General features: G+C 36.5%; 1 protein-coding gene across 1 annotated transcript in view; it reads left to right on the top strand.

Annotated features, from left to right (window-relative positions):
• TRHDE (thyrotropin releasing hormone degrading enzyme) overlaps positions 1-23,311 on the top strand; it is a 364,092-nt gene that overhangs the window by 312,676 nt on the left and 28,105 nt on the right. The window contains exons 13-15 of the mRNA XM_021678576.1: positions 18,694-18,841; positions 20,719-20,816; positions 21,287-21,394. Of these exons, the coding sequence (XP_021534251.1) occupies positions 18,694-18,841; positions 20,719-20,816; positions 21,287-21,394 (354 nt within the window). The remainder of the gene's footprint in view (positions 1-18,693; positions 18,842-20,718; positions 20,817-21,286; positions 21,395-23,311) is intronic.

The raw sequence follows: 23,311 nt of genomic DNA, 5'->3' as shown, positions 1-23,311 counted from the left end.
TGGCTCTCCCAGAATGGAACCAGCTGATTTTTAAAAGTCCAGTCTTTAGGTCCTGGTGGTTGTAAGAACTCATGAAATTTGGCCCCTCTAGTTTTCAAAGACAAATATTATGGGGATTCTTCTTCCCCATGCTGGCTCCCTGGTGTGATAGTCTGTTTCTCCTGTCCATGCCAATGGCTCCCTCACCTCCGAATGGCCCAAGACCTGTTCAGCACCCTACCACATCTCTGTCCTTCCTACCCTCTTAGATGTAGCTTCTTTTCTCCCTTTAGTTGTAGAGCTTGTTCTTCCAGTTTTGTGGTCATTTTCTGGGTTGTTTACACTGATAAGAGTGTTATCTAGTTGTATCCATGGGATGAGGTGAGCTTAGGGTCCTCCTACGCCACCATCTTCCTTGACCTCTTTCCAACTCAAGTTTTTTAGCAGTCATTAGTATTTCACGATAATCTTCAAAGGGATCTCAAAATAAAGTGACTGCAACAAACACATGTAGAAGAGGAAGGTGGACATGAAGAGATAAGAATGAGAAATTTAAAATGATAGCATCTTTTTCAAATTTAGGTTTTAAGAAAGGAATTCCTTGCCATTATGAAAATCTGCTCCCAGTTTTGGATTAAGAAGCATGCTCAGATTTCAAGTCTCTGGATACATAGAGGATGTCCAAATTTCAGCTTTACCTAGTTAGAGTGATCTGCTACAATAGAAAGGCCATTTAAAAATATTTCCTTGGCTAACCAGTTTCATTTTTTATGTGATTCAGTTTTAAGCCATATTTATCTGAATATACTTTGCTATATATGGGAATTTAATGAAGATCTGGAAATACAGATTCCTCTCCCCATTAAGCCTCATTAAACTGGAGATCTTTTGGAATTTCTTATTGTTGGATTCATGCTTAGAGTATTATAGTGCATGCATTTCCTTTTTAACTGTTAATAATTCTTGTGGTCCTTTCTATATTGTATTTATGAGTCAACAGCAACTTGTGCTTTGATTAGGAAAAGTAAGAGAGGGTTTTGTGTGTGAGTGTATTCTAAAGTATGTATTATATAAGACTTTTTAATATATATTCTAAAATAGAAATTATATGTTTGGCTTCTTTAAAGCTGCTAGTGTGCTATTTCTCCTAATCTGCATGCCATAATTGAGGAGGTATAAGGAGAAAAAAACTGTTATAATCTCTTCTTTTTCTTGAAATACAATATTCTCATAAAAGCCATTTACTGCAGAAAATTATTAAGTAATACTTATTTAATTGCCCTAACAAATTTAAGTATACTTAACCAACTCTGTCCTCCACAAATGGATTGTGTAATGTACCTAGCATGTGGTGAAAAAAAATCCACTGGTTTACACTTAGTAATTACCAAAACTTAATATCAATGATCATATTTTTATATTTAGTTAGAATCAACATTGTCTTTATCTACTTTTAATTTCCAAATGTCCCCTCTAAAGTCCTACACTGTTTTTCCATATTAGAAAATCCTAAAGAAAATGTTTCCTTCACTTGATAAAGTACAAGGAGTAAATAAGGTTGCCATCTATTTTTTCTTTTTAATACATGAAATGCTAATTTCCTTAAGCTTGTTTTATATTCTTGGTCAGCGAACTGGGGAATCAAATGATACGTTCTGAAATTATATCTTTTGAATACAAACCAAAGTCCAAAGTTCAGTATCTCCAAGTGAAGCAGAGAGATCCCTATATCAACTCTGGAAACCTTTGAATTAATAAATTGGTATCTTTCACACAAACAATTCTCCATGATGGGGCAGGATACAAAAAAACTTGCCACTCAAGATAGGGAAAAATGGGAGAAATTGGAACCATTGTGAAAGACTCCTGGGGATGAGTAGTTTCTTGATTAAATTCTGATATTGCTGTTGGAGCATAGCTTCCTGGTCAAGTTTTCTTAACAATCTCTGGATCTGCCCTTTGGGAAACTTTCCCTTTTCTATCATCCTACATGAGCATATATGAGATGAGTGTTGGGCATATACCTTCCTTGGGTGCCATGCAGCTTTATATCCCACTTTCTGCTTCTAGAAGTTTGAGTACATAAGGATTGTTTCAAGTCTTAAACAGTTATACATTCTTTGAGTCCAAGATTCTAGCATCCTTGGTAGCAAAACTCTTAAAAACTTAGTGGGCTTCCTATTTCATTCCAGGCAGTTTCATATTGGGGATTATCTTGAGTTCATCAATCTTCAACAGGACAGCCTGACTCTTAGGCTCTTCCCTTGCATTTTATTTCTATTTTGAAAATATTTGCTATCAAGTAGACCTCCTTTGTGACCAATGGTTGTTAACTTTAACAAATAGCCCCATGTCAACTTGGGATTGTCTCCATTCCAACTTGGCAGAAGGGGACAGCATGGAGAAACACACAGTGGGCTTTATATTGCCAGTCTGGAAGACTTGCATCACTTCTGCCTACTTTCCTCTGATAGAAATGAAATTACATGGTAAGACCTAATTTTGAAGGAATCAGATAAATGAGGTCTGGTCATGTTCTCAGGATGAAAATAGAAAGGGATTTGGTCAAGAGCAAGCTGAGTACTCCACAGATACCAATTGAATATGCTACCAGAAATAGATGAGAGTGCTGGTTTCAACACAACATTCCCAGGACTTGTATTGACATGGCCATTTTTTGTTTGTTTATTACACATTGTTTTTAAAGGATATTCAGCTGAAGGAAATGAAATACATATTCATTTCCACCTTAACAGCAACTGCCAGCAACCAAAAAGGAAGGAAGGAAGGAAGGAAGGAAGGAAGGAAGGAAGGAAGGAAGGAAAGGAGGAAGGGAGGGAGGGAGGGAGGAGGGAAGGGAAGGGGGGAGGGAGGGAAGAAAGGAGGAAGGGAGGGAGGGAGGGAGGGAGGAGGGAAAGGAGGAAGAGAAAGAATGACTAACAAATACAATGAATTATGGACACAAATATACAATGATTCTGAAAATAGATCACAGTATTTATAGATATTTACAGATCCTCTGTGGGACACAGAAATCTATAAAAATGGAACGCAGCTCCTTGGAGGGAGTGCCTTATTTAGAATAATGGAATCCTGAGGCATGATGGGTTAATTGCTGAATCTCGCCACTCGAAGGAACAGGAAACAAATTTAGGCCTGAAAGAGAAGACATGCAAAAGGAAGCAGGGGACAGAAATGGGGTGGGAAAGAAATATATATGGCAATTGGCTTGGCAACCATTAATTGAGACAACTGGAGAGAAACAATTAAATGCTAAATCACCACAATGAGAACCTGCAATCTATAAGGTCTAAGTATGAATCACACAGCTATATAGCATATTCTGAAATGGGACGATGGAGCAGAAATATGCCCCTAAACAGATGGAACTACTGATTTATTAGAGCCAGATCTGAAATAACAACCCTAATGTAAACTGCTACAGCTCCAACCTATTCACCATGATTGTTTTTCAGCCACAACTTATCAGCAACTATTTTTACTGAATAGGAATTTCCTTTTCAACTATGAGTGCTGTTTAAACATAATCCAACTTCAAATCCATAGGAGTATGGAAAGATACCATAAGAATAATAGCTAAGAATCATAATAACAGGGGCACCTGGGTGGCTGAGTTGGTTAAGTGTCTGACTTCGGCTCAGGTCATGATCTCAAGGTCCTGGGATTGAGACCTATGTTGGGCTCCCTGCTCAGCAGGGAGTCTGCTTCTCCCTCCGACCCTCCCCTGCTCATGCTCTCTCTCTCTCAAATAAATAAATAAATAAAATCTCTTAAAAAACAGAATCATAATAATGACAGAAGAACTAGAACATCAAACAAATAATTGAAATATACCCATCTATGTGATTTCAAAGAATTAAAACAAAGAAATGGGGGGTTTTGTGGGGTTTGTCTTTTGAGGTAAGAGTTTATTTATTTATTTATTTTTAAAGATTTTATTTATTTATTTGAGAGAGAGCGAGCGAGAGAGAGAGCACAAGGAGGGGGAGCAGCACGCAGAGGGAGAAGCAGACTCTCTGCTGAACAGGAAGCCCGATGTGGGACTCGATCCCAGGACCTTGAGATCATGATCTGAGCCAAAGGCAGATGCTTAACTGACCGAGCCACCCAGGCATCCCTGAGGTAAGAGTTTAAAGAAAACATGCAAAAGAATAAAAAAGAGATAAGGCAGCAAAAAGAATGAAGGTGATCTGGCATTACAAGAAAGAAAGCCATGTGAGAAGCAGTATAAATTACATAAACACACGGGGAAACATTGTCAGGGACATAGAGAACAAGCTTGCAATCGTTGAGATCAATGAAATAGAAAAAACAATGAAAAACATAAGATAAATAAGACGCATCTAATGTGTGTGTTGGTGTATGTGTATGTGTGTGCATTTAATATTCATGAAAAAGAAGAAAACAAAGAAATTTGAAGATATACGAAGAGTAGCTTTCTCACAATAAAGACATGAATATATAGATTGAAAGGGCACCCTGTGTTTTAGGAAAAAAAAAAAAACACAGAAGGATTAACGTGGAGATATATCTTGATAAATAGCCTGAACTTTCTAAATTAAACAGAAGAACAAGTTACCTAGAAAGTGGAAAATTCAGACTGACTCAGATTTCTGTAAGCCCAGAATATTCCAGTGGATAGAATACAAAATCTTTTATACAGTCAACTTATCTTTGCCTACAAAAGAATGGTGATGAGTCTTGAATGCACTTGCACATGGACCCAGGGATAAAGAGGCAAGAGAATTAAGGTTACAAAATAGAAGGCAAATCTTTAAACCAAGAAAATGTAGAAATGATTCAGCAAGTGAAAATCCAGAGGGGCCACAGAGTTTAGTAGAAAGTGTAAGTCTGATGATTTCCTCATCTTTCTTATCAGGAAGCAGTGGATACAGATTTAACCATGAATAAATCAATAGGGAAAAAAATTCTTTTCAGATAGCTTACTTTAATTGAGATGAAGTTCCTTTTGAAAAGATAGAGTAGCAAATGCAAGTTTTTAAAGAGTATTTTAGTCACATGGAGTGACAGTTTTATGCCATTTTTCTAAAACTACAAATTCTTTGAGAGACCTATCACTTTGTCATTTTTCTTCTAAATTTCTGCCTTTTGATATTAAATACATGATTCTTGTGAAAATTATTGTTGTATTAGAATTATATATTAAATAAGATAATGACTTTTTAAAAATTACAATTCCAGAATTATTTTTCTCATAAAAGTGGTTCTCTTACTAGAGAGAAATTTCTAATTTTTAAAATTTTGTATCAATTTCAAAATATTTTTGAACTACATGTGATCATTTTAGCAAAATATAAAATATTTTAAGCATATGGTTCTTATTAAAAAGAGAATATTTTATTTTTACACTAGTATTTTAAAAATAATGTAAATTAACTAGCAATTTTTTTTATTGTTTTATATTTTCATTGATGCTTCAACTTTAAAAAATTGCTTCCTACAAGTGGTAATGAGGGGTAAATTTTCAGACAGTAAGCAAGGACTTAACTATAGGACTGTTATTAAAATTAATGAGTGTCATTGTTAGAACATAGTAAATCTATACCATTAATGTTCTCTAATTGTTAATCATTATTAAGGAGTTAGAACATCATTATCATTACTTTTTTTCCGAAGTTTTATTTGAACATCATCAGCGTTAAAGAAAATCAAGGAAAGGTTAAGGTCTTACATTTCTGAGCTGGGGATCCAGGATTAATTAAATATTTCCATATTAGTAGTACATCTTCAGAATTTTGTGACCCTGGGAGTTGAAGGATAAATGGAGAGATTGAGAGCGATGTAGCTAGTAGAGGAAGCTACTTCCCTCCCTAACCTCTATTCCTGGAGGTTCTGTGATTTGTCTACATGTTAGCATCCCAAAGGACAAGAATTATCTGTTATTTTAATATATAGTTGTTGGCTGATCTCTAAAGGATTTTAATGTATTTTAATTCTAAGAATTGAAAATTTCCTCAAATAAATCCAGAACTCCTTGTGGGTACAAATTCTCAACTAAGTTGATCATATTGTTACAGGGCCAGTATTTATTTTATACAATGTGGCTTGGCAAATTTGTTTATCTTCATCCTTCATTTCTTTGGGTTATCATTTAGCCCTCTTATGAAAGAGAACAAAGTACCACAAGTTTAGCTAACATGCCTGCCTCCCTAAGGGTGATTTCAAGTGGGTACAGCTCTCTTCTTTTTCAAGATACTAATCCTTTTTTTATACAATGAATTACATAGTTGAAGTCCTTTTTCTATCTCACTGGTAATAAAAAGTATTTTTACCTTCCACATTTCATCTACAATGCCACTGAGTGGCTTTTAATGCTAATTTGGAATGGAGTATAATATTCTGAGAGGCAGGAAAATATCACTTTAAATCATGAAGAATTAGATTAGATATTTCATTTCACCATAAGTAAAGATGAATATTTTACTAACATTAGAGAAGGAGAAAATGCATGACGCACAGAGAAGTTGTGTCCTTCTCTCTGCCTTTCTATCATTCACCATTGTTGCCAGAAATCATTTCTTTGACATGCTAAGAGCAGTTGTGATTGAATTTAGGAGAAATATGGATGATTGTTATCATTACTAAATGAAAAAGACTTTTTCTCCTTCGATTCAATAGAAAATATGTAAAGAAAAACAAACAAAATGCTTGTCACATTTTGTACAATCTACATAAGACAGATGATGGAATATTTCTCTAACTGATGGCTCAGTAAATCACCTCATTTTCATTGTATCCACAGTGTTGACCAACATGCTGCCAGCCTGGCTTCCCACTTGTGATTTAAACACATGAGTCAGAATGACTTTGGAGGGTTGTGATACTCACAGATTTATGGGGCACTTGTATGTGGGATTCTCATCACTGTACAGCAACCCTGTCGTTTTTGTGACAGAGCCTGTTTGACTGGTTTTGGATTTATGATAGAAATAATTCAGAACACAGTAATAATTTTCCCTTGGCAATTACACTACCATTTGGTACTTTGTCCCTAAGGGGAAAATGAATGCCCTGGGATCTATCCATGAGTTTAGTAGCTCGGTGTAAGGAACAAATCAAGGTCAGAACACAAATGCAGAATACGTGGTTGCCGAATTCTCATTCTGGTTCTCCAGCCCGAAAGCTCACCACATTTCTGTGGACCTTTACAGTTTACAAAAATTGCTTCCATTTCTTGTCTTTCAGCTTTCACAGCGACTCTGGGAAGTAAATACCATTTCTCTCATTTTGTAAAGAAGGAAACCAAGACCAGAAATGTTGCCTTCCTTGAGTTTGTTATTCAGCAAATATTTTTAATTTTTTTTTTCAAGTAGTTCCATTCCCAGCGTGGGGCTTGAACTCACAACCCTGAGATTGAGAGTCGCATGCTCTACAGACTGAGCCAGCCAGACACCGCTTCAGCAGATATTTTTAAACATAGACAATAAGAAGGCTTTCTGATGCACACTGGGGATACAAAGATATATAAGACTTAGTCCCTTCTTTGGTTTTTTTAAAACTATTATGAGTAATTTCAAATATACACAAAAGCCAGTAGAAGAGTGTATCCATTGCTCTGCATCAGCAATGATTAACTCGTGGTCAGTCTTATTTCACCCACACCTCCATCCAACCTTTCATATCATTTTGAAGTGAATTCCAGACATTACATCATTTCATAAAATAATTTTCACTATATGTCTCTTTAAAAATGACATTATTAAACATGGTGACCTAAAATTAACATTTCCTCAACAATATCAAAATCCAGGAAGTGTTTAAATTTCCAATGGTCTCATAAATGCCATATTTTTTTTTTAACACTTTGAATTAGGAGTCAAATGATATTACTGCTCTGTGATTAGTTGATACATCTTTTCAATCTCTTTTAAACTATTGATTTTCCCCTTCGCCTTCAAAACAAAAGTTCTTTCCAATAGTGAGGAATGAGTTTGTTTGTTCTACATAATTCCCACTGTCTAGATTTTGCTGACTGCCTCCTCACTGTGTACTTTTCTATGTTCTTCTATCCTCTCTATTGCCTGTAAATTGGTAATCAAATCCAGGGCCTTGATCCATTACAGGTTCACCTTTTTAGCAAGTTGGCTTCACAGTTGACTCTCTATGAATGCATAAAAGAAATAGTCATCTTTTTATGACATTTGCAGCTATTACTGTTCAATGCCTAAATCTGTTGATTTACTAAGGTTGCAAAATGGTGATTCACTGGTTTTTCTTCCATTCATAAACAAAAGAGTTCTCTCAAGAGAAACTTGCTTTCACTTACTATTTGGTGACCCAGTGATACAGTTTTTAAAGAAAGGCAGGATAAATGCCTGAATGTTTCCCTGTACTTTTCAGTTTCAAAAATGAGCCAGTTCTCTAGCATGCTCCATAGTGACCAATTATTTTGTTTTGTTTCATTTTTAGTTAAGTACCATTTTGTCCTATGGATTTGAGTATATTTAATAAGTTTAATTCCATTGTAGTTTTTCTTTTTAATGATACTCAAGGTGTTCTAACTTCAAGTTGATTGCAGAGCCCAGGTGTAATGGGTTGCTGTCACTTTGTACTTGTTAGATTCCCTTTATCACTTTTGGTGGCTCTTCTAAAACTTTCCCACCTGAGTCATTCTCTTCTGCATGGCTAGATTATACTCTCAAAAGTGTTTTTCTTTTCTTTTTTTAAAGGCATCCATTTGGGACTGAATCTTCCTGCTTAATTATTTACCTTTGTGTCAGTCTAAAATTCAGACCTTAGCTGTATGTTTAGAAAATTATGTACAGAATTATAATGGCTGCATATATGTAATGATACCTCTATGAATAGACTGGGAGTGGGATTGGCTTGGTTTTGTGAGTTCTCATTGAGGTTTTTAATTGAAGCCCACTATCCAGGCCCAGGTGTCTGTCCTACAATTATGTCCAGAAGGCAATTTCCCCCACACTCCATATGCCAGTATTCAACTCTTCATTCTTTTTTTTTTTTTTAAGATTTTATTTATTTATTTGACAGAGAGAGACACAGCGAGAGAGGGAACACAAGCAGGGGGAGTGGGAGAGGGAGAAGCAGGCTTCCCGCTGAGCAGGGAGCCCGATGTGGGGCTCGATCCCAGGACCCTGGGACCATGACCCGAGCCGAAGGCAGATGCATTCTTTCCTTCTTAGGCTGTGTGTAGGACCCTTACACCACTTTCCATAGCCTCAACTCCTCCTTTCTTGTAAGACTTTGAGATGGAAAATATGTTCTGTAGTTTGAAATATTTCCTCTTACTTAAATTAAAGATCCTAATTGTATATGATGACCCCTCCCTTTCTTTCGTAGACCACATCCCAGTACTCTCTTGTTTTGCCTGCATCAGCAATATCTCTGAAAGCAGCGTGTTGCAATGCATGCTCCTTGTGGTAGATATATTGCCACTAACTGGTGTCAGGCTTTCCAGGCCAGAGTCTGGGCTGAGAGTGTCCTTGTCTTATGGAGATTAGACCAGGTACCGAAGGAACCCAGGGAATCAGGGGGCAGTGGTGCATAAAGTGGTTTTGCCAGAAGTGGCCCCAAATGACCAAAGTCTAAAAGCTATATCAACAATAAGTCCACTAAACCATCCATTTCAAAGTCATAGCCATGGACCATACTACTCTCTCCTTCCCCATAGGTTCTAATACATTATGTTTCCTTCATAAGGCCTCCAAAGATTACTCCCACCAGATTTCCTCTATATTCTTCTTCTCATTTTTTTCCTTTTACTAGAAGATGGGAGAGGGAATACAAAATGACTTGCCAGGCCTTTTTGGTATAGTGATAAGAATATTGGTGCAGGAAAACTGAGTTCAAATACAAGCACCACCATTTATTTGCAATATGATACTGGAGAGGTGAGATAGCACTTTGAGCCTCAGTTTTGATCTGTAAAATGGGGCTAGTGATATTGCTAAGTTCAGAAGATTGTAATGAGGATTTAATAACATAATGCATATATAGCACTTGGCACAGGGTCTGGGATACCAGGGAGCACTAAATCAGTGTTGGTTACCACAGTGACTGCCTACGCTTTTCCTTTTACCTAAACCAACTGCTGATTGATGAAGCCTGAGAATGTGAACTTAGATTTGCCAAGAATCACAATGTGTTATAACTTTTAGCATGATAGTTCCAATTTGGGTGTTCCATCCAAAGAAAATCATTCAGAGTATATAAAAGCATTGTGCACAAAGTTGTTCATAGCTCTGTTACTTATGTATACCCCAAGTACTCAACAATAGTGAACTTCATTTATCTTTCCAACAGAATGTTGCTAGAACTAATCCAAAGGTAATTATGAGGAATTCCTAATAATATGGAAAATTATTATAAGTAAAATACGTAAACTTTTATGTATAGTATAATAAAATCTATACAAAAAGCAAAACTTGTGATATAATATCAGATAAGAGGATATATAACCAGGTATTTTTTTAAATGTTTTTATTTATTTAAGTAATCTCTGCACCCAATGTGGTGCTCACACTCACAACCCCAAGATCAAGAGTCACATGCTCTTCTGACTAAGACAGCCAGGCACCCCTAGTTCTTTTTAAGTGGTTTGGCTTCAGTGCTATTTTTCTTTTTTCTAGTTTCCTATTATTCACACATTTCCCTAAGAAGCAGCCAAATAGGAATTTAGAAACTCCATTGATTTATGGGCTTTTAGATTAATGATTTGATATCCTGATGTCAGTAACATCTTGTTGGATATTTAAATTCTTTTTACTCCTATGTGCCTATGAAGAACATTGAAAAGTTTCACTGCCCAGTGGCAGAATTCCATACCAAATTTAAGCGTTGTATTTTCTGTGGAAATCATACACTATGTGGATTATTTTCCTGGTGGTCTTTCAGGCTGTTTTCACTATTTAAATTCTGGAATAATTCTGCTAATTAACCCAGAGAGGAATGTGCATCTTCCTATATATAAGGTATATATTTTAAAATGTGTTCATTGCCTAAACAATTTTGCAGTCCCATACCATCAGATGCTGTTTTTGTTTGTTTTTGTTTTTGTTTTAGCAATTGAGTAACAATAAATAATGCATGGATAAGCTTTTGGAATATTTTTTCTTCCTAATACCTGCATAAGATAGTGTTTCTAAAACAAGTCTCATGTGAAGCCTACCTCAAAAAAATCATTGTTTTCATGTCAGTAACTTCACTCACTAGGTATGTTTTTCTCATAAGCATAGTCTGTATAGTGAGAGAGGGAGAGGGCCAGCTAGGAGATCATCTGGGAGGACCACATGGCATATTCGGGTTTCCTCTCTATAGCAGCTAGAGTCACCCTTTCAGAGCATAAATCAGATCAAACACTTGCAGTGGCTTTCTATCACCCACAGAAAAACAAGCTGAAGCCCTTATTTAAGGGCTTTCATGATCTAGCACCACCAACCTATGCAACCTCCTTGTACCTAGCCTACTCTTCCGTGGCTCACTCCACGCCAGCCATGAAAACCCCTTTTTGATTCTGCCCAATGTCCCCAATTTATCCCTGGCTTAGGACTTTTGACCTTGCTGTTTCCCAGGAGGCCCGAATTCCTCTCCCACCGGATTTGCTCAGTCTGGTTTCTCATGTCATGCAGGCAGGTGTCCTCACTGACGTCTGGTCTAAGCCTCCTCTTTAAATCATTCCCCATAATCCTCTGGTCCCTACTATCGCTCACTTGCCCTACCGAGCACCTGGGCTTTGATGATGTATTTCCTCATGTACTAGACTTAACATGATGAGTGCTATGATAGTGACGTGTAAACAGATGTTAAAGGAAAGGAGACAGAAAGCATTTAACTCTAGTTCAAAGTGGTATTTAGGGAGGCAGTCTCACGTGGTAGAATCAGTGAGAGCTTTCTTGTCAGTCGTGGTTTTCAATTCCAGCTCTGTCACTTATTAGCCAAGTCAGCTTGGCAAGTTGATTATCTTCTTTAAACTGCAGCTTCTTTATCTAAAAAAAGGTGTGTGGGGGGGTGCATAATAGCACTGATTCTGAAGTTTTTAAGGATAGTAAACTAAAACAAACTTAGACCATCTTTCCAAAACACCATACCATATGGTAAATCCTCAATACATGATAGCTTAAAATAAGTTGATAGATTTCTTTTAAAAAATAGTTAACTTCACGGTATGTGCTATGATGAGCGCTGTGAATTGTGTAAGACTGTTGAATCACAGACCTATACCTCTGAAACAAATAATACATTATATGTTAAAAAAAAAAAAAGAAGAAGAAGAAGATAGCAGGAGGGGAAGAATGAAGGGGGGGAAATCGGAGGGGGAGACGAACCATGAGACTATGGACTCTGAGACACAAACTGAGGGTTCTAGAGGGGAGGGGAGTGGGGGGATGGGTTAGCCGGGTGATGGGTATTAAAGAGGGCATGTTCTGCATGGAGCACTGGGTTTGCATTATATGCAAACAATGAATCATGGAACACTGCATCAAAAACTAATGATGTAATGTATGGTGATTAACATAACATAATAAAAAAAATAGTTAACTTCAGACATAAAGCTAAGGATGTTTTCCTTTTCAGGTGAATAGCTAACATCTATTAACTCTTCCAATTAATAACCAAACATTGACTCTGCTTTTTAGCATTACTGAGTATCCAGAGGATCCCTGTATTTAGATGATGGCTGATTTCTTGAGAAATTATACTTGGAAATAAAGAAGCAAGTGTGTGTATAGAGAAGAAAGGCTGGTTGTGGTGGTGGTAGGGGACTGCACAAGTTGCAAAAAACTGTTTCTGGATGTTTTATTTTAATCTTCAAATCTTTATTGAAGAAGAGACCCTAGAGATCACATAGTTCATCCTTGTCCATTTACTGACTAGGAAAAAGATTTCCAAGCCCACCATCAATTGACTTAAGTACATGGTATAAAATAATGCTGTTGCTTCAAGGAGAGTAGGAAAGTAATCAGAAAAAAAGGAAAAAAAAGAACGTAGATGTTTTTACAATGCTTCTGCTTTCTCCCTGGCTATAAAGCTATTTCATTTGGATATAGACTAGCTTATTCAAAGCTCCTTAGCTAGATAGCAATGGCCTTCTTATCTTCTATCATGTATACCATTAATAAACAAGATGACGAAAAATACTATAAATATCACTCTAATGGACTTTTCCCAGCCTGCTGGTATCTATTAACCCTAGAAAATGCTTAATTTAAAAAATACATATGTGTATATTAAAGTTTTAATATGCTTGTAAAGTGCTCCTATTTTTAAGAACAATGACATTATTGCCATAACTTAATTTAGTGTAAAAATATATTTATTGAGTACCTATTTTATACTAGATTCTGCATTAGGCTATGGGGATACAAAGATAGGCAAAGCATGCTTCATTTCCTTAAAGAGCTAAGTCCAGTGAGTGAAAAAGATCATATTATATAAAATTATGATTAATATCATGATAATTATTACAAAGATTACTGTTATCAAGGTGTTCTGTGAGCCCAGAAAAGAAGTGCCTAAGTCAGTTTGGAAGAAGGCTTCCTGGAAGAGAAGGAACAGGAGAAGGAGGGGCTATGAGAACTCTTTATTGTGCACATTTTTGTGGTTCTAATTTCACGGGGCTACAAATAAGTAATTTTGTTTCCATCTCTGCGGACAACATTTCTCCAATGCCTGAATCATAGCTTTAGTTTTTCTATGACCTGACCAAATAGACTGTTTGTTGACAGAGATACCTTCCCTGTGTACTTCCCTTTTTAGTCTGTGGTACTCTGAGGACTACTGGAGTTTCTGGTCTCCACCATAGGATCTTCCCACAAAGAACACATAAAAGTCTTTAACAATGAATAACAAAAGATAATAGATAAAATAGTAAACTTTTAAATTAAGCATGTTAGCAATTGCTTTAAAAATCTGTACCCTAAAGGAGAGATATAATGTCTCCTGGACATATTGTGAAATATGTAGTAGGTGATTTATTGGTTTAAAATGAATATTCCATTAGTGAAACCTGGAGTATGATGCTCTGAAGAGTCTGATTGTGCTTTTTATTTTTTTCCGAGTTTCAAGCACCCAGAAGCCAAATGCTTTTCAAGGAAATTCACATAAAATAGGTTATTTGTGTGCAAGCCACCCATCTCAGTAGATTCGAGAGTTAACATTCACAGAATTCAGAGCAGTTTTTAAATAGTAGTTTTGGATCTTAGGTGAGAACAAAGCCAGCTAAGATCAGTGCATTTCAATATCAGCTAATATTGTTTGGTTTTAATCTTCTTATAAAAAATAGTCTCTTGTATGCCTGAAGATATATTTCATTGCAAGCTCCAGTAAATTGAAGGAGACGAGGGTATGTGTGTGTTTAGGGAGGGGGAGTGGTGCCAATGGGCAATCTTTTATCTATTTCTTTAACTTTCCTCATTTGTTTCATTTCCCCATTATCATTTCTTTGATTCCTAAATTTTTTTTTTAAAAGATTTATTTATTTATTTTAGAGAGAGAGAGAGTGTGTGCAAATGGGGGGAGGGGCAGAGACAGAGGGGGAGAGAGACTCTCAAGCAGACTCCCCGCTGAGTGGGGAGCCCAATGCAGGGCTTCATCCCACGACCCATGAGATCATGACCTGAACTGAAATCACGAGTCGGACGCTTAACTGACTGAGTCTCCCAGGTGTCCCCCCTAAATTATTTCTTATGCCAACCTATACCCCATTAGTACAGAAGATAGATATCATCTACAACCTCTTTCTAAAATATTAATAAAACACACTTAGCTGTACATGAAATATTATTTAAATTTGCTATTTTTTCCCCCTATTTCGTTAGCAACATTTCTCTGTGATGATGTAAATCTAGGGCAACTGCATTTTGGCATCGGGACCCTAAATGTGCTCCCTACTGGGCTGATTACTTGGAGCTAATGTAGTGTTCCATTATTGGATTCCACATACTTCCCCCATATTGATTGCATTATCAGTAGTAGTAATCACAGATATCATTACCAGCCAATTACACAAACACATATCTAAAGTAGGTAACTTATTCACCAACATTACCTCTTACAAGTCTTAATTTTGTAATGAAGCTGATCATCTTGTCCAATTGCGTGTAGCTACATATTTTGATCTAGTAGGCTAAATGTGAGTGTATTGAATTATGTAGTAGGTAATTACTTATATATGTTTGTAACAACACAAATGAGAGCAATTTGAATGTAATCTGTTTCTTATTCTATTTGAGGGCTGCATTAGAAAAGGTTAACTGCTTTAAAAAATAGACCCAAGTATGTATTTGGATCAAACACGATAGAAGTGTTTTTCCTGCTTACGTAACAGAACTGGTGTGAGAACTAGTACATGGGCGTGCAGTCATCCAGAGACCCAGGTGGGTTTCTGACATATTCAGTACAGAGTTCCAAGGTCACCCTGAAAGATTCACTTCAGGGAAAAAGAATATTGGGGAGCTAATGGGAGAGGTCTATGGGCTAACCCTGGCAGTGATGAGCATTCATGCATTATTGGCTAGTCACATGACCACACCTAACGACCAAAAAAGTGGGAATTATAATCTCTCCTAGGAAGTAGAGGAAAGCATGGATTTTTGGTGAGCAGTTAGCAATTTTTACCTTAAGTACTCAAAACAGAACTTGCTCTCTTTCCCTATTTAATGAATACTTTCCTTGGCTTGTCATTATTTGGAACTTCTGTCAGCTTAGTTTTCTTTTTTTTCTTTTCTTTCTTTTTTAACGATTTTATTTATTTATTTGACAGAAAGAGAGAGAGCACAAGCAGGGGGAGCTGCAGGCAGGGGGAGAAGCAGGGAGACCGATGTGGGACTCTATCCCAGGACCCTGGGATCATGACCTGAGCCAAAGGCAGATGCTTAACCGACTGAGCCACCCAGGCATCCCTGCTTTTATTTTCTTTACACTCTGTCAGATATCTTCTAAAACCTATATCCAAGCCCTGCCTCTGAGACTTACACATATTAAACAACTGAAGAACGGGGAATAAAAAGATTACAAAGTATTTTTTCAAATTTTTAAACAAATAAAGTATGACCATATTATTGTAATATTTGTCACAGTTGAAATTGTAGACAAGTAGGTTAGGATAAAAATTTTGGGGGGGCTAAAAAAGAGGTCTTCTTTTTCAACCCTCTTATTTCATAGATAAGGAACGTGAGGCTTGGCAAGATGAATTTGTTTAATTCTATGGGAAGTATTAGTAGATCCCAACTCTTTCTCAAATCCAAGTCTCTTCCATAACATGATTAGTCATCTTCTGTCATCACATTTCCTACAAAGCATAAATCATTGAATAATGTCCATCTATTTACAGGAAAGAAGCAAAGCACAATACATTGTAACTGACGTAAGGCTAGTATGTTTAAATCTGCAATAAAATAGATCCCATACCTTTCTAGATTTTCCAAACTTACTTGAAGACCCATAATAAGTTAGCTGCTCACTCAAGGGTTTTTTTGTTGTTTTTTTTACTGCATCATTTTTCTTATTTCTTCAACAAAAGAATAATGGCTTCTAGATAAATCTTCTATAACTCTAAAATTATATAATCCATGGCATGTAGAGTATAAATTTATGATCACCATTCCAGTTAGTATTTAGAATTAAAAGTTCAGGGGAAACAAATGACAAAATCTGAAATATTGAAAGGTATGTTTCTTTTAGGAGAGAAAGCCAAATCATTATTTTTATTAAAAAATTATATTGCCCTGTGCCTGTGTGGCTCAGTCAGTTAAGTGTCTGCCTTAGGCTCAGGTCATGATCTCAGGGTCCTGGGATTGAGCTCCTGCTGGGGCTCCCCGCTCAGTGGGGAGTCTGCTTCTCTGTCTCCCTCTGCTCTCCCCTTGCACCCTGCATGCTCTCTCTCTCTCACTCAAATAAATAAAATCTTTAAAAAAAAAGTTTGCTACCCACTAAAAAGGCAATATAATATTTTTTAAAATATTTATTTGTTAGAGAGAGAGAGTGCATGTGTGAGGTGGGGGGTCAGAAGGAGAGGGACAAGCGGACTTCCCGCTGAGCTGGGAGCCCGATTGGGGATGGGGGGAGCCAGGATCACAACCTGAGCCAAAGGTAGACACTTAACCCACTGAGCCACCCAAGCACCCCAGTGGGTAGCAAACTCTTAAAAGTAATTGTAACTGTGTTATTGAGATGCTATGCTACCCTAGCCACAAAGATAAAATTCCTTATTTAATTGTCATTGCCATAGCCTAATATCACACTTTTTCTGCAAGGATGTTTAAAATGGTAATGGTACAGGAAAAGTGGCACAAGTCTAGATGTAGTCTAAATCATACAAGCTTTAGGAAATTTTGAAATTATGTGGAAATTTGGGGTGATTCTCGCCATTCGTATTTATAGCAGACATTAACTGTGACCGATAGTTGATCTTACACCATGAGTGAACCAAAATCGGTAGAGTGACACACATCTTTTTTTTTTTAATTTAAAGAAAACTCAAACATAATCTTCAGAATTGGCTTTTCTTATGAACATCTAAACATGGCTGCAAGTTTACCGTAGAGTAATTTTTGCTTGTCACAGTGAGTAAGAATTAGATAATCCGGCAAACTTATTTTAGGTGAAAATGAGACAAGGCTTTGTTTGCTCCCTGCCTGTCCACCAAGCACAAATTAAAAGGCCCGTCTAATTTTGTGATGTTACAAAAGAACAACAGTGTGAAAGGTAGATAAAGGAGATAAGCAGGCTTTGGTTGCTTTCATATTTAGCTGGTCCCCGCATTAGAAGTCTGCATGCAGTTGATTATTCATGTAAAAAAAAAAAATCCAGCAAAACACATAGTGTCACGATGTGTATGCATCAGGGACATTGAGGCTAAGACAGACCATCTTTTAATGTACTGTGGATTGTCATTTATATTGCTTTGATTTGCAAGGATTTTATATGCAGTCTCCTGGAGAGTAGAGATAGACACTACTTTTTGGATCCGTTTTTGGATATACCCTCTTTAAATATGGGCAACATGTGTTCAGATCATTTTAAAAAGCTACAGTTTCATATTCTCCAAAGAATCTGACATTGGTCCCCAAGGTGACACAGCATCTATTTTGAAAGAAAAATAATAAATGGGAAGAGCCTGTTCTTTCAACTTTTTGGGAATTTGGAGTCCATTAAAATCTATGAGATTTTCATAGGTGTTATGGAAACCATTTCTTTTGAAAAATGTTCAAATTGTAATATGACATAGATACAGTCAAAACCTGTAAGTTGCCTCTTGAGTTTGATTGTTCTTTTGAAAACAATCTGCATTAAATATTATTACACAGAACTACACAAAGAGCAAAGAGAATGCATTGAGAAACTGAAACTTTTAGTAATCAATTATTTTCAATTACATGTGACTTCGGAAGAGTTTCTGTGAAGGAAAATACTTAGAGTTGATTTTATTCAAATTCGGGAATTCTTTCCTTTTAAAAAATATGCATTCTGATATTTTTGTGTATGTAAATTTTTAACTCTCTAACTCTGTATATATTAAGGCACATGGCATCCTAAGTAGGACTATATTTAAAAAGTGAGTAATTTTATTTTTATAGCACTGAGTATGGCTTCTTTATACTGTGATGAACCTTGCTTTCTGCCTTTTATTTGCATAAGTAAAATGTTCATTTTTGCATCATCATGTATATTTTCTGCATATAATTAACATTAACTTTTTTGACTGTGCAGAGCCGGCTATTTGCCTCAGCATATTCCCCTGGAGATTATCAGATACCTGTCTGAGGAGAAGGATTTTCTTCCTTGGCATGCTGCCAGCCGAGCTCTTTATCCCCTTGATAAATTACTGGATCGCATGGAGAAATACAATGTCTTCAATGTAAAAAGACATATTTTCTTCTTTCTTATTTTCAGTTGATGAACTGTTTTCTCATTATCCACTTTATGCAACTGATCCTGGGTTGTTTGTGTTTCTTCTTCTAATTTGTATTACCCTTTTTGTCCTGATTTTCTGTGCAACACTGATGACAATTACTTGAAGAAGAAATGTAATACGAGCTACTTTTTATTCTGGCCTAAAAGTGTCAATTAAGCTTAAATGCCTCAGAATTTAAGAACAAATATACATGGCAAATCCTTAAAGTTCAAACTTACTTTCCAAGTGTTAAAGGGCTCTGTGTTCACAAAGGACTTAACCCGGGTAGAGGGATCCCAAAGATCTTAACAGAATATAGACAGTTTCAGTAAAGATTCTTAGTCATTATTTTTATCCAAAAGGGCATAGTGAATTCAATTCACTTCCTTAATTAACAAGGATAAGATCAACACTGAGGTGAGAGCCCATTCATAATTGGGTCCAAGGGGATACGGGAGAGCAAACAATAGATAATCCAAATAGACACAAAGACACAGAAGGCAAAGACATATGACAAACATTCCAAAATGTTACCTGACCAGATTTCCTAAGCTGAAGTCTGGTAAGCCAGCGCTGCACAGTGGACACCACCTAATCTAATTTAATAACCATTTTGAATAAGATTAGGATTAAGTATGGCTAAGGAGCTTTTGATTCCTAAATTTCCTATCGCCAGTGAGGCTGGGTCTCTGTGCCTTCTGTCCCACCTTTGAGCCCTGTTTGGTTCCCTTCAGTTATCTTAGGAGTCTGCCCTGTGTTTTATAAAATCATCCTATGTCTTATGGCACACTGGCTCTGCTAATTAACCTCCACTAATTACTCGAGACTGGATTGCCATGGCATGAAATCTGTTTCTTAGCCGCCTCTACATTGTCTGATGGCCATCGGAGTTGCTTCTTGTTTCCTTATTCCAAGTCTGCATGCAAACACCTCTGTTTTGATATTTTTTTTTAATTGGAATAATCCTGGCTTGACTGTTCATTGTCATTAGCTTGGTCTAATCCCTGACAACAGACATGCAAAAAAATGGATCATTACAGTTCAGGTATAACTTTTCTCTGCTAGAGAAAGACTTATCCCACTTCTCTTTTCTCCTTAACAGAGACACTGCAGTGTTAAACTTCTGTAAAAGTAAAATACATTTTTATATATATTTGTACTTTGGAACAGTATTTTGTGTCAGACACCTCGATTTCAGTAAAAGTTAAGAATTGCTTTTATTGTAATTTCAGTGCTTTCATTCCTTTGACAAAATTCAAGGACCATGTTAAAGTGAGGAAAGCATATTTTACATTGCTGCTAATATTTAAATATATCATTAGCTCAATGGATTGTTGACTTTGAAATGCCATATTTTTTACTGAAGAGTGTTCTGTGTGTGTCAGATTCAACAATGCTAGGCTAGTCGCTGGGCTTACATAACAGTTTTGCTTTAAATGTGCTCTATTGATGTGAAATGCATGAATGTTAGGTGCTTATTTTCCATAAGCTATATCTACATACATTTGTATATTTGTGTGCATGGCTGTCATTGTCACTATTCCTCAGCGTCCTTGTTTTGCTACAAAAATTGTCATCTAAAATAGTGAATAGTGCAAATTACTTAATTATTCAATAGGAAGTAAAGAGTAGACTTCCCCCATTGCAATTTTATTTTATCCTTATTTTCTATATTTGAAACACTGAGCTGGATAAAATTAGAGGATTTACCATGCCCATAATTTTACTGATATTTTAAAGTAGGTGCATTTCAAAAATATTTTAATCGTATTATGTAATTGTAATGATCAGCATGGAGAGGTTTGAAACTGACATCTTTATTTCTTCTAACCCCCATTTAGGAATATATTTTAAAGCAAGTTGCAGCTACGTACATCAAGCTTGGATGGCCAAAAAACAATTTTAATGGATCTCTTGTTCAAGCCTCCTACCAACATGAGTACTGTTTTATTTTCTTATTCGCTTCTTTTCCCCCAGAGCTGTACAATAACATACGAGTAGTACCATTGAGACTTTGGCAGCATGAGATGATCTTTCTTTCATTCTGCATCTTTCATTTCCCTTTGCTGGGAGGCCTGCTGATGGGTAGAACAGTTTCCACTACCTGGTACTGAGAACAAAAGCATATCCTTGCCACGTTTCAGTGTAAGATCTGCCGTTATTGGTAAAGGGGAGATTTGAACCCAGCCCCCTGACCCCCCCAACTGTATTACTGTTCCAGAGAAGACTTGTAGTATGCTGAGCTTCTCCTCTGCCTAACCATCTCTTCCTCAGCAAAATAGGATTTCTGTATCGGGAAATCATTTTTGTGCTGATTATTTATTTATCTACTGCTTATGTAATGAATGGCCCCTCCTCCCCAGATATTAACACTGCTTTTTCACTGTTTTTCCTTTGGATGGTACCTAGAGAACTCCGGAGAGAAGTCATAATGCTGGCGTGCAGTTTTGGCAACAAGCACTGTCACCAACAAGCATCGACACTTATTTCAGATTGGATTTCCAGCAACAGGAACAGGTAAATGGAACCAAATCCTGTATTTCTGATATGATTTCATACTGCTTTCAGATTCTCAGTGGATGCATTGCATTTATCAATTGGAGGAAAACAAGACAAGAAAAAAACACTGCAAAACTGTGTTTCGGGTTCATCGCTTATGAGGCAACAGCAGAAAAGCCACAATACACTTAACCTCTGGAGTGTGCTGTGGAGTTTTAAACTATCTTAACCTAGGCCCTTATTCTTCATAAGGTGTCAGCTTATTTTGAATTTGGATGGCTTTGCTATTCCGCGAGAATAAAATAATTTTATGTAGGCCTAAGGTTCTTTATAAAGGTTGTGGTATTCATAAAACAACGGCAAGCATATGGTATAAGTAAAGTTGTGTAACATATGTTAATATTAAAAACCAAAACCCATAAAGGTTATAGAAAAAATCTACTCTTTTAGTGACCCTTGACAGAGACCTTAAACTTGTATCTTATCTTGGAATTTCACAACACAGGATTTTAATACATAATGTGATGTTAAAATCATTTAATAGAATTACTTTTGATAAAAATATACTAAATGTCACTTATTAATGTTAATGAAAAGAATATTAAACATAAAAAAATTGAAGATCATGATCTTTTCACCTAGTTTTTTAAACCTTTTTAGTATCTTTATATTTCCAAGGACCTTTATGTTCCATTTCTTATTACACTTTGGGCAATTTATAATCACTCCTCCCCAGTCTTTGGCCCCTGTGTTAAGGAGGGTCCGATCAGAAAGGTGAGGAGCTGGAGGACAGTTTACTCAGATGATGCTATTTTGCATGCCACCATGGGCTTGTCCCCAGCTCAGTGGCTGGGATGACTCCCTGAGAACAGAGAAAGGGACTTGTTCTAGGTGAATGTAGAGAACCACCAGAGTGTAACCTACTTAAGGAACAAATTGATTTTTGTCTTGTCAAAAGTTACTTAGGTTTAAATGTAGTATCTAACCAACTCCAGAGCAAAGCACAGCTATCCTGCTTTACAAATCTGTGAGAGAAATCTTTCACTGCATTACTAAGTCATTTGTCACCTTCTTTACCATTGTCTTGTTTACTCTTTAAGTTAACGGTTTCTGGTCTTATCCTGAGCTAAGAAGGAAAATATTTTACCACTATCGTCTCTCAGTTGATCCATCATGTACTCAAAGACAGTGATTAAATCTGTCACCAGTCTTCCCTAGAACTACAGCATTCTCCTTTATTAACTTTTACTAATGATTATCCTTTTTGCTAAGTCTTCTGGAAACTATTAAATTAAGCTCGGGAAATGTTATAACAAAAACTTTTCCTTTATTCCTACAACCTTCTTCAATTCTACCACATGTACTTAGGTGATGAACACATAAAAATGTATCCAAAATCAATACATCCAAAATTGTATTAGGATACATAATCATAAATACATATGAGAAAAAAAGGTAAAATACACTATTTAAAGATCATGGTCTCTGCCATTTTGTTTTTTATTTGATTAGTCTTTGTTTGTTTGTTTCATTTTGCTACAGACACATGCATTTTCTCAGACCTGACAGCTGCTTTTTAACCCATAAAAGTACAGCTATTGGGAAAATGCTATTTTTTAAGTAATTCATTTATTTAACAAAATTTCACTGAGCAATTCTCAATACCAACTGGTGGCCAGAAAGCAAAGATAAGAGGGAGAGCTCAAAATCAGTAGAGAGTACATCTCTATAAACAAATAGTTGTTCTTTGAAGCAAGAGCTAAGCACATGACAGTGTGAACAAGAAGGGAGGGACCACTGCTTTGGAGGAATCACATTCACCCTCATGAGGATGAGCAGGATCCTGCTGGATACAAAGGACAGGTGGGAGGCAGGGGCAGGTGAATGAGTACCTAAGGGGGTTGGGGAGTGGATGGGGATTCCAAGCAGAAGGAA

This window comes from Neomonachus schauinslandi, chromosome 5, assembly GCF_002201575.2.
Source record: "Neomonachus schauinslandi chromosome 5, ASM220157v2, whole genome shotgun sequence".
Taxonomy (NCBI): domain Eukaryota; kingdom Metazoa; phylum Chordata; class Mammalia; order Carnivora; family Phocidae; genus Neomonachus; species Neomonachus schauinslandi.
Note: the sequence above shows the minus strand (reverse complement) of the source record. Positions and strands in the feature narration are given on the sequence as shown.